Here is a 15,244-nt window from a genome sequence, read left to right as displayed (position 1 = left end):
GGGAATAGGTTTCTTAGATGCTATTTAACTTCTGTTATCACTTCTCTGCTGTAAACCAAACCAGTGAACAGTTGGAAATATTCAGTTCGCTGCTTCCATGAGATGAGGACCTGCTTTCAGTAGTGGGAAAGCAAAACCAAGAGCGATTTTGACATATGGCTGTCACTCAGCCAGGCAAGACTAGTCAGAAATGGCTACACGTGAAGTGTTTTCTTTGAGAGGATAATTTTAAGTTTTCCTTTTTCCCTCATTTTAAAATTTTACAAGTTGCTCAGGAGAGAAACTACACCTACCAGTGCCCCGATTTTACATGCCCAGCCTCTAGAATTAAAAAAAACAAACAAACAAATAAACCCAAAACATCTCTGTTGCATAAACATCCCTGCCTGTGGAAAAATTTTTTTTATAGTTGTCCTAGAGAACAACAACAACTAAAGATGTCAGACACTCACTAGAACTCTCCCTTCTGAAATCTCACCTTCACCTCTACCATCTTCACAAGCAGTGCTTGGGACATACTCACATGTATGCAAAATGAAGGAGCCATTTGTCCAATGTTGAAGAGAAAAAGCAACTCACACTGGATCAAAGACTGAAAAGTATAAAATCCTTAAAAGAAAACCTAGGGCAAATTGTTCATCACATGGCTTTGCATATGACTCAAAGGCTCAGGTAAAAACAGAAACAAAGAATGGAAAAAAAGCCAGACAGTTGGACTTTATAAAAGCTTTAGGATGCTGCACCTCAAAGCATGATACCAGCAGAGTAACTATGGCATCACATAGATGGGGGAAATAATAGTACATCATATAACTGATAAGCGAAACCCAGAATATCTAGAGAATGCCTGAATCTGAACAAATAAAAATCCCAACCCAAAATGAGCAAGGGTAAAAGACTTGAATAGACATTTTCCCAAAGAGGCACATACATATTTATTAAGCATATTAAAAGGCACTCCACAGTATTGATCAGAAGATCAAGTCAAAGGTACAGTGAGTCACCACCTCATACTCATTAGGATGACTACAATTCAATAAAAACAGAGAATATCACATGTGGGCAAGGATGTGGATCGAGGTCCTCAGCCGCCAACTACCTTCCTTTGCAGGAATGTAACAGCAACTATATTGGTCACCTTTCCTTTGCTGTGGCAAAATCACCGACAGAATTAACTCACATTGAAAATAAAACTGTCTGGCTCACAGTCCCAGAGCTGACACTCCATGGTTATCTGACTCCATTGTTTCTGGATGTGTGGTGAAGCGGAACTTTGAGGTGGGGGAACAGCAGAGATGAATAATGGTCAAGAAGCAAAGAAAGGGACGAACTAGAGACAAGGAAGAACCTGATCTGCATAGCTATGATTCAGCTAAGTCCCCATCACCTCCCAACCGTCCACCAAGTCAAGACCCATAACTGATTAATCCACTTATCTTCTTAGAGTCCTTGTGATCCAGTTACCTTCCCAATCCCCTACCTCTTAACACATCCCTGCCATGAGTTTTTAACACACACACACACACACACACACACACACACACACACACACACACACACATATACATGAGCCTCTGAGAGACAGTTCAGAGTCAAACCAGGACAGCAAGTAAAAGTACAATTCTCACAGGATGCATAGATTTCACTTCTGCCCACCTAGCCAAGAGAATGGAAATAAGCCTCGGCTTGGTTTCTGTGCATCCATGCCAACAGAAATGACATTCCCAACAGCTCCACCACAAAAACAACCCATGAGAAACAGAAAGATAAGCAAAATATGATACATTCACATAATGAACTTCTGACTACAAAGGGTTCGAGAAGCTTGGGGAGACAGCAGGCACAGACTGCCAAGATAGAATGAAATGGAGAGTCAGGAACTCATTGGCAAAGAACAGTTGGGTAAGCTCTCTTAGTTTCTAACTTCCCTTGAGATCACATATGGCTTCTATATTCTAACAACATAGAGCCTTTATGCAGAAAGACAGCTCCTAGTCACTTTCATTCTGGTCAAATGCATTTGCCATCCTTGGGCCAACCAACCACATGCTTTGAGCAATACAGGTACAAACAGTTCTTTTAATTAGAAAAATACTAAGTCAGGCTAAAACAGAAGAGGAAAAATAAACAATGAATACTCAGCAGGAGCTGTATTTTTAACAAACAAATTCACACAGCCCAAAGCAGACATCAGAAAAGAAATGGAAAAAAAATAAAACTGGAAAAAAATAATTCCCCATATAGTTTCTGATCTGTTTATAGATCGAACTACGTTCCAAGTCAGAAACAGAAAGATGTCTCTGCAGGCCACGAAGATCAGTCTTGTGGTTTCTCGACATCTATTGGCGACAGCCCAGGGTAGCAAAAAATTTACAGGAAACAAATGCCTCATCCGAAAAACAACGCTACTTTCACAGGGTGGACGGAATAACCTATATAAAGCAAAGTTAGGGAGATAAGTTTTGGCGGGAAAACCTGTTTTAGGGCCGGGTATTAAGACTACCAATTCGAGAGTCCAGGACAGAGGACATGGCAAGCCCCGCCCCGGTCGGACCTTTCAGTCAACACGAGTCGCTGGGGCCCTTTTTGCAGCACTTTGTGCGACAGTCCGACGCACTTTACAGCGCCCCTGCCGTGCTGCGCGGCGCTAGTGGAAGTGGCGGCAGTGCTGTCTCGACCCCATCGTACTACACAAGCGTACTTGGCGGTGGGCTCGCGCTGGGATGAACGCGCGGTGCCGAGCCGCGGAGTGGAGTCATGGTGAGTGGTCGGCGTTGACGGGCTCCGAAAGGGCGCTGGCCGGCCTGGGTGGACGCGGAGACAGACCTTTGCTCCGGCCTCCGGTGGCTTCAGCTGACACCCATCATCTCTGCTTGCAGGCAAACGTTCGTGCCTCCTGGGAGGTCGGGCTGTTAGCCCACTACCGCCTGCACCGCACTCCTCCCCTCTTTGCAGTGGAAATGCCTTATGGGAATCTTTCAGGGAGCCTTTGCAAGGACTGTTTCTAATCCAGCAGAAATCTTATTTCCACCGGTCTTGTTTAAACTAGAATGAGGTTCAAGTGTCTGCGGGTTAAAGTTCTCTTCGACGACTGAAAAATCACCCTTTTACTGTTGTGGGTTAAAAAATCCTATACCCTGACAATAAATTGTGGATAAAAACTGCAGTGGTTTTAATTTTTTTTTTTTTTTGAAACAGAGTTTCACTTTGTAGTCCTGGCTGTCCCAGAACGTACAGAAACTCACCTGCCAATGTCTCCCACGTGCTGGGATTAAATGCAGGCCATCAATGTGAACAATGTCAAATTGCAGAGGTTTTAAAGGCACAGTATTTCTACCAGAAAAATGTTCCTTCCAGCAGGCACGGTGCTGCACTCTGTAAAGTACCAACTGCTTAGAAAGCTAATCGCAAATTTGTGGGCAGCCTGGATAATTTAGCAAGACTCCACCGCAGCATAAAAGTGTTGGAACTTGGACAAAGGCTGGAGTCATAAGCGCCTTATTAGCATTTGTGTCACACTAGGTTCCATCCCTAGTCCTGCCAAAAAACAAAAATAAAAAGGGAAAAAGAACCCACCTTTCACCAACATGAAGGTTGTAATGACTTTGGATGCAGACTAGGTAGCAATTAAGAGTAGTAAAGATGTATTCTTTCCTCCATTACCAGGCCAGTACAGTGGTAGCAGTTGGATTGACCATTGCTGCTGCAGGATTTGCAGGTTTGTTCATGGTTTGGGGTGGAAGAGTAGTAGACTGGTTCTGGATTCATTTGCTTATTCTGTTGCTCTTGGTTTTAGGCCGTTATGTTTTACAAGCCATGAAGCATATGGAGCCTCAAGTAAAACAAGTTTTTCAGAGCCTACCAAAATCTGTAAGACAACCTTCTTGCTAACTAAATTGCCTGTATTTGAAGCCTGGAGCTTCCCTGCCATCTGAATTCCACAGGTCCATGAAGTTCAGTGGGAAGTTGTGAACCTTGCATTGGTCCACACTAGGAATTGGTTTTCACACGTGGCAACTGAGGGCGGGTGACCTTCACAGGTTCGGTACTTTGAAAGGTGGTTTAACAATTACCTTTACTGCACATGCTGTTGACCTTATTATCTACCTACCTGCCTTCCCTCGTCTGTTTTGTCGCATAGGATAGCATTGCAGTGATGTTAGATCACTGCAATTAGTGCAAAGATCATACCCCTGTAGTGAATAATAACAAACCTGAACTGGGTGTAACCGCACAGCACTGATACTACTCAGGACTTTGAGAGGCCATGTGTCAGGTAACTTGGGCAGGAGCATAAGACCTTAGTGTACATGATCTCTACTAAGATTAAGGTTCTGACAACATAATTTTTCCTACCATAGTCTTATTTTAGTGGTTGCCTTGAATCTTGTAGATAATAGATCTCCAGGTTGTCTTTTGATAACTTTTGAAACTGCTATTTTATGGGGATCAGGTTTTTATTTGGAATATAGATGAGAATGGTTTCCATTTACTCATCCCCCATCCCACCCCAACCGCAATCTTATGTTCTCAAGACACTGTTGCAGTTTAGTTGCAAGAAATGGATGTTTAACACATCTCAAAATAGTTGGCTACCACTTATCAGCTAAAATGCCTTGGGAAGTACACTTGTAGTTCTCTGAAATGTACCATTTTCTTTACTGATTTAACCAGCCTTCCATTTACTTCATTAATCTTTCCTTCCAATTTCTCTTTCAGGCCTTTAGCGGTGGGTACTATAGAGGTGGGTTTGAACCCAAAATGACAAAACGGGAAGCAGCACTAATACTAGGTGTAAGGTAAGATTTCTACTTAATTATGAGATGTAGGGTAAAGTAATTCCTATTAGTACCCAAGAGCTGCAATTGAGAATGAATTACTGGGGATTGTTGTCCGAAGACTTCGTCAGTCAGAGGAGCTTGATGTCCCTTCCACGAACATCTTTAAGCCTAACATTCCTATAGAACTCACATATGAAACAGATTGTGACAGTCCTCACTGCTGTCTGGAGTGCTCTATAGAGAAATTCTACTCTGTGCAAATTAAGTGTTGAATGAGGATTGTCTTGTCAACTACATTTTTCTTAAAAGCACTTTTGGTTCTTAGAAAACACATTTTATATCTGTGTTTCAAATACAGCTTTTCATACTGTTTTGTTGCTGTACTAGTTTCTTAGTGTTTAATTTGGCCCTTCTGTATAGTTCATGTGATTTTTTTAAGTAAAACTAAACTTGTTTTTTAAAGTAAAACAAGTATGTTTTCCTTTTCAAATTAGCCCTACTGCCAATAAAGGGAAGATCAGGGATGCCCACCGACGGATTATGCTCCTGAACCATCCAGACAAGGGTAAGTGACTTTCTTATCAACGTCTGTGTGTGAGCAGTCTCCCAGATGTGGATCACATTAGTGTCTTAAATAAAATCCACCACATATGGTGGCATTCTCTTCAGTGACACCTCATCTCACCAAAACAAAGGTAGAATGAGCGATGTAAGATGTGATTTGGCAGTAATAAACATTAATACTGTGAATGTCTTCCAATAATGGAGGTAATACATACTACTAGGTATTTTGGTTGGTTTGTTTTTAGGACATCTTGCTATGTATCCAAGGTTGGCCTAAACCTTCCTTATGACCACCCTGCCTCATCCCCAAAAGTGGGGCTTAAAAAGATGTACACCCCAACTTTTATTGTGGTCTATTTTTTGAGTTTTGCATTATTTTTGTTTACACTCATGAATAACCAAGTCTACATTTTAATTAAGGAAAACTTAATGGGCCTCTTATTGTGGTATGGACACTTGTAACAGATTGTTGGAAACCTATGAGCTGTATTTGCTTTTGATAGACTTCAAAGTAGCTTTAACTGGTAAAAACAGATTCCCTGAGCAGACCACAAAAATCTGTTGTCATGCACAACTCTTTTTGCTTGTAGAAAAAGGGTACTGACAAATAGGAAAACTGTTTAATATGTGACTTCACAGTGTAAGGAATTTAGCTTGCATTGCTCGAGCGAGGTATTCTGTTCTGAATGGTAGAGTCCACATACACACATTCTACCAGAAGCCTCTTGATGGGGTTAGTTAGGACCACACTGCTCCATCACATTAGTAGACAGCATCCAGATGACATTAGAAAGGATCAGCTAATATTGAGAGGAAAACTGAAGCATTAAAGTATGCAATGCAGATAGTCTTTCAACATAGGCTCAGAGGCTTGTGGGAAGAACCATGGATTGTGTCCACGTCTGTAGTAATGAGTAGGCAAGTGTATGTGGGAGGGGCCAAATCCCATTTTAGACTTTATGGAAAACTTTTATGTGAAAATACCTCATTTCTCATTTTTCTGTTATTTTACCCTGTACTTTTGTGACCTATTTCTAGTATCATAGTTGCTTTTTAGAAAATGAAGATACCATTTCTGTTATGTCCTGGGATCCTTGAAATGCTTTTGACAAGACTTAGAATCTGTGCTCTAAACTGTGTCTCCCTCATCCCCTTTTTTCTATAGGAGGATCTCCTTATATAGCAGCCAAAATCAATGAAGCTAAAGACTTACTAGAAGGACAAGCTAAAAAATAAAGTAATCTGATGAATTTTAAGTCCACTAGTCTATTTATGAGCATGTTTTGTAATAAAATGCCTCAGACCCGAAACTCATGAAAATTGCTTGGCAAAAGCTAAATCAGTGTCTTGGTATACTTTGTTCAATTTTGAGGATTAAGACTATAGTATCAGGAATTATGAATACAGACACATAACATTAGACCATAAATACTGTTCATTACTAACTTAGCAAAGAAATTTGGCACTTGTTGTTCAAGGCTAAGGCCTTGCTCTGAGAATACTACCACTCTACAGTCAATTGAGACAGAGACCATTAACTATTCAAAGAGGGATTCTTACCTTTGGGAGGTAAAACTCAAGGTACAACTGGCCCAGGTACTTGAATACTGTACTTTAGGCATTTTCACTGGGCAGTTCAGATTTTGATACATTAGAACAAATTTTTTAAAAAAGAGACAGTCTCAAATATAGCTCTGTCTTGCATCTTGCTTTATAGACCATTCTGGCCTTGAACTCAAGATTCACTTGTCTCTGGCATCACACCCAGCTATAGAAACCTTTCAGTGTATAGGTCCTATTAATTTTGTTATTTAGCCATTTGAAAATACTTTAAGTTGTTCCTTTGTTTTGATTTTCAGTTATGACCAAGCTTATTTGTGAATGTAAAATTCCCTCTATTTTAAAATTTGAGAGCACAAATCACAAACTGTTTTAATCACAGCAGTTAAGTGCTTTTGATTTTCAACCTCAACTGTTAACATTTTACATACTATAAACCACCCAATTTAGTTTGAAGGCCAATATTAAAGTATGTAATGACCTGTATAGATCAGGAGGTAAAATCCCTAGCCAGTAGTCCCTGAAGCATTTAACCTATCAGCACTTTAGACTGTGTGTTCTTTCAGCTAATGAGAGGCCTTATAGAGGTAATCAAGGTCTTTTAAATCATCCAAGGTCACTCTTGCACACTCATGTAAAATCCTTAAAGTTTGAGTGTGATGAAAACTATAGATTCTAGAGATTTTATGTAGCATTAACGCTCTCAAATCCCCTTTGCTAGGGGAACAGGTTGTGAGTTTCTGGTCACATGCTTGTTTGAACATGCCTTATTTAATATATTTGTTTTATAATATTAAAGTTGGAAGCAGTGTAGCCCAACTTTGTCATATACAGCCTTTCTTGTTTTGAGAAACAGTACTTAACCACTACAGTTAGGAGGATTAGAGAAATTACAAATAGAAACACTGCACACACGCTATTGCCTTATTGACGTTAGAGATTATCAGCAAAGCAATGTTGAGTATTGAAGTAGGTTTTATGTTAGCAAGCAGTTAAGAGTTCACAGATGATGAGTGTATCCAAAGCATTATGGCTTGCTCACCTTTTATTTGCCCCTTCTCCTTTGAACTAAGAAAAAGTTTTAAGATTACCAAGATGGCTCATCCACTATGCCCCATCTGCTCTTCCGCAGAACCCAAGTTTGATTCCTACCACCCATATAGCACCTCAAAATCATCTATAACTAGTTCTAGGGGATCTGATACCATCTTCTGACCTCCCTGGGTGCAGTCTACACATGGTACACACACACATACAGGCAAAACACTCATAGAAAACTAAAATTTTAAATGTTTCTATGAACAATAATATGGCAGAGGTGGTTACAATTTAAAAGCAAGCTTTTGAAAAGATAAATCATATTATAAAATGCCCACAAGGAGTCACTCATTAACTATAGAAAGGACTATGCACTGTAGGCATAGGTACCTTTGAATGTCAAATGCTGTACATGCCTTTTAGAAGACAGGTGTGTCAAAACACTGAAAGCCTTACTTTCACAGCCAATCATTCTTTGATAGTAATTTTTATTTTCTCTAGCCTTACCTTTTTCAAGTTGAAGACTCTGTATTTCATTAAAGCTACTAGGCATAACATTTAAGTGCTACATATTTAAGGGCTGTTATGATGATTTGTGAAAGGGCCTTCTTAATTCTAATTTCTTAGGTGCTTAAAGTCTCTTGTATTGTGCCAATCGGCATTTAGTGTATCAACTTTTGTCTTTACCACAAGTAAATCAAAGTTCAGTGAAGTAACTTGTCCAAGAAACAAGGCCCCATGGGGGGGGGGATCTCATTCTTTTCAGGTCCAGAGTTCCACATTCCTAACTTCTGTAGTTTTGAAGTTCTGATGTTATCATCTAAGCATATTTCTTGGTTATGCATGTTTAGCATCCAGTTGGTTTCTGTACAAACATACTTAAGGTCCTGAGGATGAACTAGGCAAGCACTTGCCACAATTTCTACCACAAATTGTAATTGGAGACAATTGCAAATGGTGACAGACAAAGAGAGAGTAGCACATCAGTGGCACAACACCCTAGCACAGCTAGGCTTCAGAGGAACAGTAAGGCTAAAGGTGTGGGGCCAGAAGCTAACTTTGAATGCTCTCCTCAGGAGCCCTCAAGCTTGGTTTCATTGGGATCTAAAGTCTTATTAGGCTGGGAGGGGGACAGGGGACTAACCAATGAACTCCAACAATCTGCCTGTCTTTTTAGTGGTGGGATTATAAAGCAGCACTCCCAACACCTGACTATAATATGGAGACTGAACTCAACTCAGCTCATGCTTACGTGATAAGTACTTTATTGAGAGAGCTTTGTTCCTTCCAGTCCCTAGGTAGCTGATCAAGCTGAGCTTCTATGCAGAAGAAGAATAAATAGAATGAAAATTTAAAGATTACTCCATATTTTGAAGAGCAAAAGTGTTACCTAGTGGAACTATTACTAAACCCTGGGCCTAGATTTTCCACTTCATCATGTCCATTTATAGTTTGATTCTCTGGCCGCAGCTTACCTTTGGAGTTGACATTATGAGGACAGAAGCCCTAGCTTACTGTCTCTAGAAATTTTATTTCTTTGGTAACGCCAAGTAGTCCTGAAAGACAATTATCTTTGACTACTATGGATTTTTACCAAATTCTCTGGCCTTTGACTATTCTCCCAAATGACAAAGAATACTTATGGAAGCAGGGACAAAAACAAAAACAAACAAAAAACAACAAAAACCCTGCCAATTTGTAAACTATCCCAGAAAGCCTGTGGTTGTATCTGAGAACTTTTATACCTGTAGATTCTGACCCACTGAGAAGTACAAGGGGAAACTACAATGAGTTGCTGCTCAACAAGGTAAAAACTACAGTCAATAAACAGATGAGTGGGTAAGGACACCTTGCAAGCCTGGCAAACTCAAATTAGTACTAAAGAGAAGATGGAGTGAACATCTCCTTAGATATCCTTTGGCACAAATGTCCCACACTCATACAAAAATATATTTAAAAGAATAAATCCAGGAAAAAAACTAAACCTGTGAACTGCTATCCTTTGGATATGCCCTACCTCATCTCTTACATGCAAATGATGAAAATAAACTGAGACATGTTTTACTTCAAATAACTCAAAGTAATCTGGGGCCAGACCATAGAGTAGTTTCAGATAAGAGATTTTATAGCATACTGTCTTCTGGTGATGATTTATAAAAGTTTTCCAGTTCAGAGACCTGACATTAAATGTCATCATACATACTCACAGAAGTTAGGGGAAATTTACAACTTCACTCAAGCTCAAGTAGCATATAAAGTAATAGCATATAAAGCAAATCACAGGCTAGGATTTAAAGATATTTAATATGATCAGTAGCTAACAACACTAGAACAAGTAACCCTGAGTGTAGGAGACATCAATGCCATTATTTTTTGTAGCTGAGGCAATGCCTTTTATCTGCTTAGACTGTTGCCCTAGAGATGGGATGCTAGTGCTTCTCTTAATTCCTCTAACCCAATGACAGGCTGAATTACGTTACGGTGTAACCTGGAACCTATTAATAAGTGCTGCCACCATAGTAGTTACTAGTCCTTGATGGTGGAATTAAAATAACTTTTCTTAAAAAGTAACAAATCAAGGCAAGATGGCTCAATGGGTGAAGTACTTACTGCCAAGCCTGACAACCGGAAGTTACCTCAGAACCTACATACAAGTCCAAAGAAATGCAAGTTTGGGGTAATAAATAGTAATTAGCTTGTAACTAGTTTTTCTACAAGATTAGTAAACAGAGCGATTCTAAAAATCATTAAGGTACAACCACCAAAACAAATAATTCACTAAGTGACATAGTGGGACTAAAGCCAACTGATACACTTGCTACAAAATACAAAAGGCCACTAGGCTGAGAAAGAAGGGAGCTTGTTTTTGTGTTGAGCCCAATTGGAAATGTCAGGGATGGACATACCCAACACACCACTGTGAATACTTTCATACTCAAAAGGTTATGGGTACGTAAGGTTAAAATGTTACTTTAGATTCCCAACATTAACATCTGAACAGCAAGAGGTTAGCTTAGTACATTTCTCCTGATTACAGAGAATAATTGACAAAATTAGTGCTTTTTACCTGTAACACCTCAAATTGTCTAAAGGATTAGACAATGGACTTTGGGAAATCATGGTCAGGTCTGTCTGTACTCTCAGAAACACAGAAGGGTGGGACAGAAGCTTTAAATAGTCAAAGCCAAACCTGGTCAACATCTAAATCAATCGGTACAGCCAGGTAGGCATTCTGGTTCATGCCTGTGACCCTAGCATCGGAGGACCTGAGGTAGGAAGATTACTGAAGTTTAAAGCTATGATGGGCTGTACAGACTTGTCTCCAAAATTACAAAAGCTTAATTAGAGAGTTATGTCAAAGCCTTTTATGCACAGGGCCCTGGGTTCAATCCCTTACATCACCCAAAAAAAGTAATTAAAAAAAAAAAAACAAACAAACAGTATTTTATTAGTTTACATGTACCTTGATGGCTAACATGAACTCCTTCCTGAATTCCTAGTGTGTTTACTTAAAACATAATTAATTTGACAAGAACTGTCAGTAGTTGGCCATTGTTGCCCCCTAAGAGTAATAATTTACAATGAAATAAGTTTAATCTATCGATGTGTTTCAACCAATAGTAAGTACATACCTTGAAGTTAACACCACTTTCTCAAAGACTGACTGTATTAGACTGGAACTGACTTCAACAGTTTAACCCAAATGCTTGCCATATATTAAATAGGTTAGGAGGAACACCCTGATTAAACCTGTTAGGAGGTAATGAAATTGGTATGGGGGACTCCAAGCCATAAAAAAAGCACATTAAGACTGGATGAGATTTTAAAATAAACATCCTATCCTTTTCAAATTCTACAAAGCTCCAAGTACAAAATGTAATTCTCCTTTACTGACAACACCCGTGCCTTCTTCACACATAGCCAGTTTCCTCTTTACTTTTCCCTAGCACACACACCACATACTTAAGTCTCTAGGAATCCTAATTATTTGAGCTACAAGAAAACTGGAATGTCTGCAGAGGACATATCAACTTCTACATACTTTCCTCAGGCCACATAATGCCCAAGTCAGATCAGTCAGTTGTAGCAGCTGTCTGGCTTAAGGGTGATGGAGAGATGCAGCAGAGTAACCCACCAAGTGCTTCTCACCTCTCACTCAGTGCCTGATGTGCTTGACTTCTGCTGCTTTAAAAGTCCAGTATCATCATCTGCACTTTTTACAAGTAACTCATTTAAGCAACAAACCTTGCCTTTGACTCAGCATCACCTAAATTAAATTACTAAAACCCACTGGACTGACATGCTGCTGAATTCCACATTAGAAATTTAGTTTTTGCATTTCTCCTTGGAGCTCCCCCTAAGAAATTTCAGGGAAACCAGATCACTTTCGACCCGACCATAACCTGCATCCCTACTTCACAGTCCGCTTAGGTGATATAGACACCCACACTGGCCAAATACTCCAGTGCTTTGGGCTGCACAAACCCTTTCACAGAAGACACTTTTCTCATTTCACATTTTGTGTAATATGTGCCAGAGCAAAGATTTTCACTCCTAATTTAATCAGGATGGCAGCCAAAACACCAGAAGCCAACCTGAATCGACATGTTACCTCTAGGGAGGTTGCTTTTTATTGACACTAAATAAAACTCTGACCAATCCATCTGTAAGGAAGGGGAAAAAAGAAAACCAAAACCTTACAATTCTTTGGAGCCTATTGGGTTAAGTCACTGGGTGGTTATTTTCAGGTAATGAAATCTCAGTTCTTAAAGAATCATTACTAAATCCTGTTCCTCAAGTGTTTCAGCTGTACTTAATTTTTAAGATAGTTTAATATTTATGACAAAAATATCTTAGGGAATTTGACATGGATGAAAATAAAAAAAAATTATACTTTCTTAGTGTCATGTTTCCCAGCCTGGAAATTAAAATTCTTTGTAGGCTAGGGATGTAGATTAATGGTAAAACACTTCAAGTCCCAACAGACACAAAATTCTCTTTATCCAACTTAAATTTGTGACCCATGTACATAGAGCCAAGTAATAAAAAGCCAATTATTTAACTTGTTTTCAGTATTTTGAAAATGAGGTGATGGCTATTTAATCTAGTATGTCATGTTCTATACATAGTGCAAGATTTCACTATACATAACTCACATCACAGTCCTATTATCTGTTCAAAACTTTATAGAGCTTTGTTTTAAATCTCTTGTCAGTGCATGTCAGTATCAATGAGAATGTAAGGGACAGGCTACAGCTACGTAATGGCCCATTTGTAACCATATGTGAATAATCCTTCATTTATAAAACAAGTTCAACATTTTTATGAACATAATTAATAAATTATGCACATAAAAAAAAAAAACTTCAAATGACACAAAGCACATGTCCAGTGGGATCAAAACCCTAAGTTCATAAATACTTGATTCACAACCACGGAAGTATATATTTTATCATTAAACTTCTACCTAAAAATTGCTTCATAAAATTAAGTCTTCTGAATGAAAGCTCTTTAAACTTTTAATTACTGATTTTCAATCATTGGTACGAAAACCTTCAAAATCATTTATCACTCAAAAAGGACATTATTGGCCTATTAAAAACTGCTTACCATACTTTAAAAATAGTTTTTAATAAAGAACTAAAGGCAAAAGTGAAAAGCTTATCTTCTACCTCCCATATCTTCCACAAATTGCCTTTCATTAGAATTTAATACAAAGATGTTTCTCTAATGGCAAAGACATTATACATTTCCTAAATCATTTACTAGCCAAAATTTTAAGTGTTAAGACTTTGGAGGGTTCATTACAAATGATTAAATGGTTAGATTTTAACACTAGATCTGAGAAACAAAATAAATGCTTCTGAAAAGCAATCGAAGAATGCTATCTATTCTAGGCCTGTAAGTACTCCTATTACTTTGAAACAATTAGCATAAAAAGTAGAAAGTTAAAAATCAGCAAATGGAAGATCAAAGTTTATTTTACTACCTGCATACAAAAACATATTGCACATCAAACAACCAAAATCAAAAAGGGGAGGGGGGAGAAAAAAAAAGGGTAGAAAGAAAATGTGAAAGATACTCTACTGAAGACTAAACATGTAGTTTATACAGAATAAACCTTCTGGAAATTGATCTTTTCAGTAGTTCAGGCTATGTCTGAATGGACATGACTAATCAGCTTAGTGTTTCAACTAAAGCTATGTTTGATTTTTAAATACTGTACACTTTAATAAATAAACCAAACAAAGCCTCAATGTAGAACAGTCACTGCCAATATCACCCAGTATCCCTGCAGATGAGTTAACATGTATTTCCAGTGGTCTGCAGAATTGCCTCTACAAACAGCATTTAAAAAACACATTAAACAGACCAGTTTCCAGACTAAACTAATGAAGAAATTACAATTCAGTGCAAAATATTTTAGACTGCTTCATTCTAGTTTTCCTCAGGTGAAGAAGTGGTTGCATATTATTAAAAATGTAACAAAAGCAGCTAATGCTTTCATAAAGAATATTATGTTAGGGACCCCACCCCACCCACCTCCCCCCATCTCTGCCATATTTTGAAAACAAAATAACATTTCCTATAGCCAGCAACTTTTTTTAATGTTACATATACTATTCTCAAGGCACATCTGATGATATATTTTTAACACAGTAGGTGTCAAAGTATGTTTAACATATGATTTCTTCAGGATCCCTCCCCTTTCTGAATTCCAAATGGAGGAACTGAAAGTGCGATGTAAGACTGGCGATCCGTATTCTATCTTTGGCAAGCTTGTACAAGCACTATTGTAACTGTAATGTAAAAGAACTGTAAACTAGGAACTTCCTTCAGTTATGAAACACCATTCAGGACTGCTGCTTCTTGAGTGCTCTCTTCTTTTAAGGTCTTAGTCTTTTCTTCTCCTGGAGTACGCGGTAGCTTAGGAATTTCATCGCCAGAAGCGCTAGTTGGACCATTTATTGCCTTTTCTGAAGGACCATGCTCTTCAATCACATCTTTTGCCTGTCAAAGGGAGACAACTTTTTCAACATCTTTATAAAGAAATCTATAGCTGCGGAGGAAAATAACTATGAACATTAGCTTTAAAAATAGGATAACTTTCATATGCCATAAAGAAGTATTTTACGTTTAAGACAAGTACCAAGGCTCTTCAGGGTTTTAAAACTATATTATTTCTAGTACCTATGAGTACCCACATCACAGAAACCACCTGCACTGTTCAATGAAACCTGTACTAGTATTATGACCACTGGGAAGCTCACCATATAAATGGTGTAAAAGAGTCAATGCAG

The 15,244-nt window shown here is 38.6% G+C and overlaps 2 protein-coding genes across 10 annotated transcripts in view; one reads left to right on the top strand and one right to left on the bottom strand.

Annotated features, from left to right (window-relative positions):
• Positions 1–2,604: 2,604 nt before the first annotated feature.
• Positions 2,605–15,244, top strand: part of Dnajc19 (DnaJ heat shock protein family (Hsp40) member C19) — a 29,047-nt gene continuing 16,407 nt past the window's right edge. For 2 of the 4 annotated variants that reach the window (XM_076932282.1, XM_076932283.1), the window contains exons 1-5: positions 2,621–2,760; positions 3,667–3,718; positions 3,797–3,870; positions 4,720–4,799; positions 5,276–5,346. In XM_076932282.1, the coding sequence (XP_076788397.1) occupies positions 2,758–2,760; positions 3,667–3,718; positions 3,797–3,870; positions 4,720–4,799; positions 5,276–5,346 (280 nt within the window). In that variant the 5' untranslated portion in view covers positions 2,621–2,757. Of the gene's footprint in view, positions 2,761–3,666; positions 3,719–3,796; positions 3,871–4,719; positions 4,800–5,275; positions 5,347–6,510; positions 6,602–15,244 lie in introns of those variants that run through there. The other 2 variants (XM_034500745.2, XM_076932281.1) reach the window with 2 other exon arrangements.
• Fxr1 (FMR1 autosomal homolog 1) overlaps positions 13,907–15,244 on the bottom strand; it is a 47,301-nt gene continuing 45,963 nt past the window's right edge. For 4 of the 6 annotated variants that reach the window (XM_034500741.2, XM_076932280.1, XM_034500744.2 and 1 more), the window contains one exon: positions 13,907–14,954. In XM_034500741.2, the coding sequence (XP_034356632.1) occupies positions 14,784–14,954 (171 nt within the window). In that variant the 3' untranslated portion in view covers positions 13,907–14,783. The remainder of the gene's footprint in view (positions 14,955–15,244) is intronic. The other 2 variants (XM_034500739.2, XM_034500742.2) reach the window with 1 other exon arrangement.

Source organism: Arvicanthis niloticus, chromosome 4 (assembly GCF_011762505.2).
Source record: "Arvicanthis niloticus isolate mArvNil1 chromosome 4, mArvNil1.pat.X, whole genome shotgun sequence".
Lineage (NCBI taxonomy): Eukaryota > Metazoa > Chordata > Mammalia > Rodentia > Muridae > Arvicanthis > Arvicanthis niloticus.
This window is presented reverse-complemented; position numbering and strand designations above follow the sequence as displayed.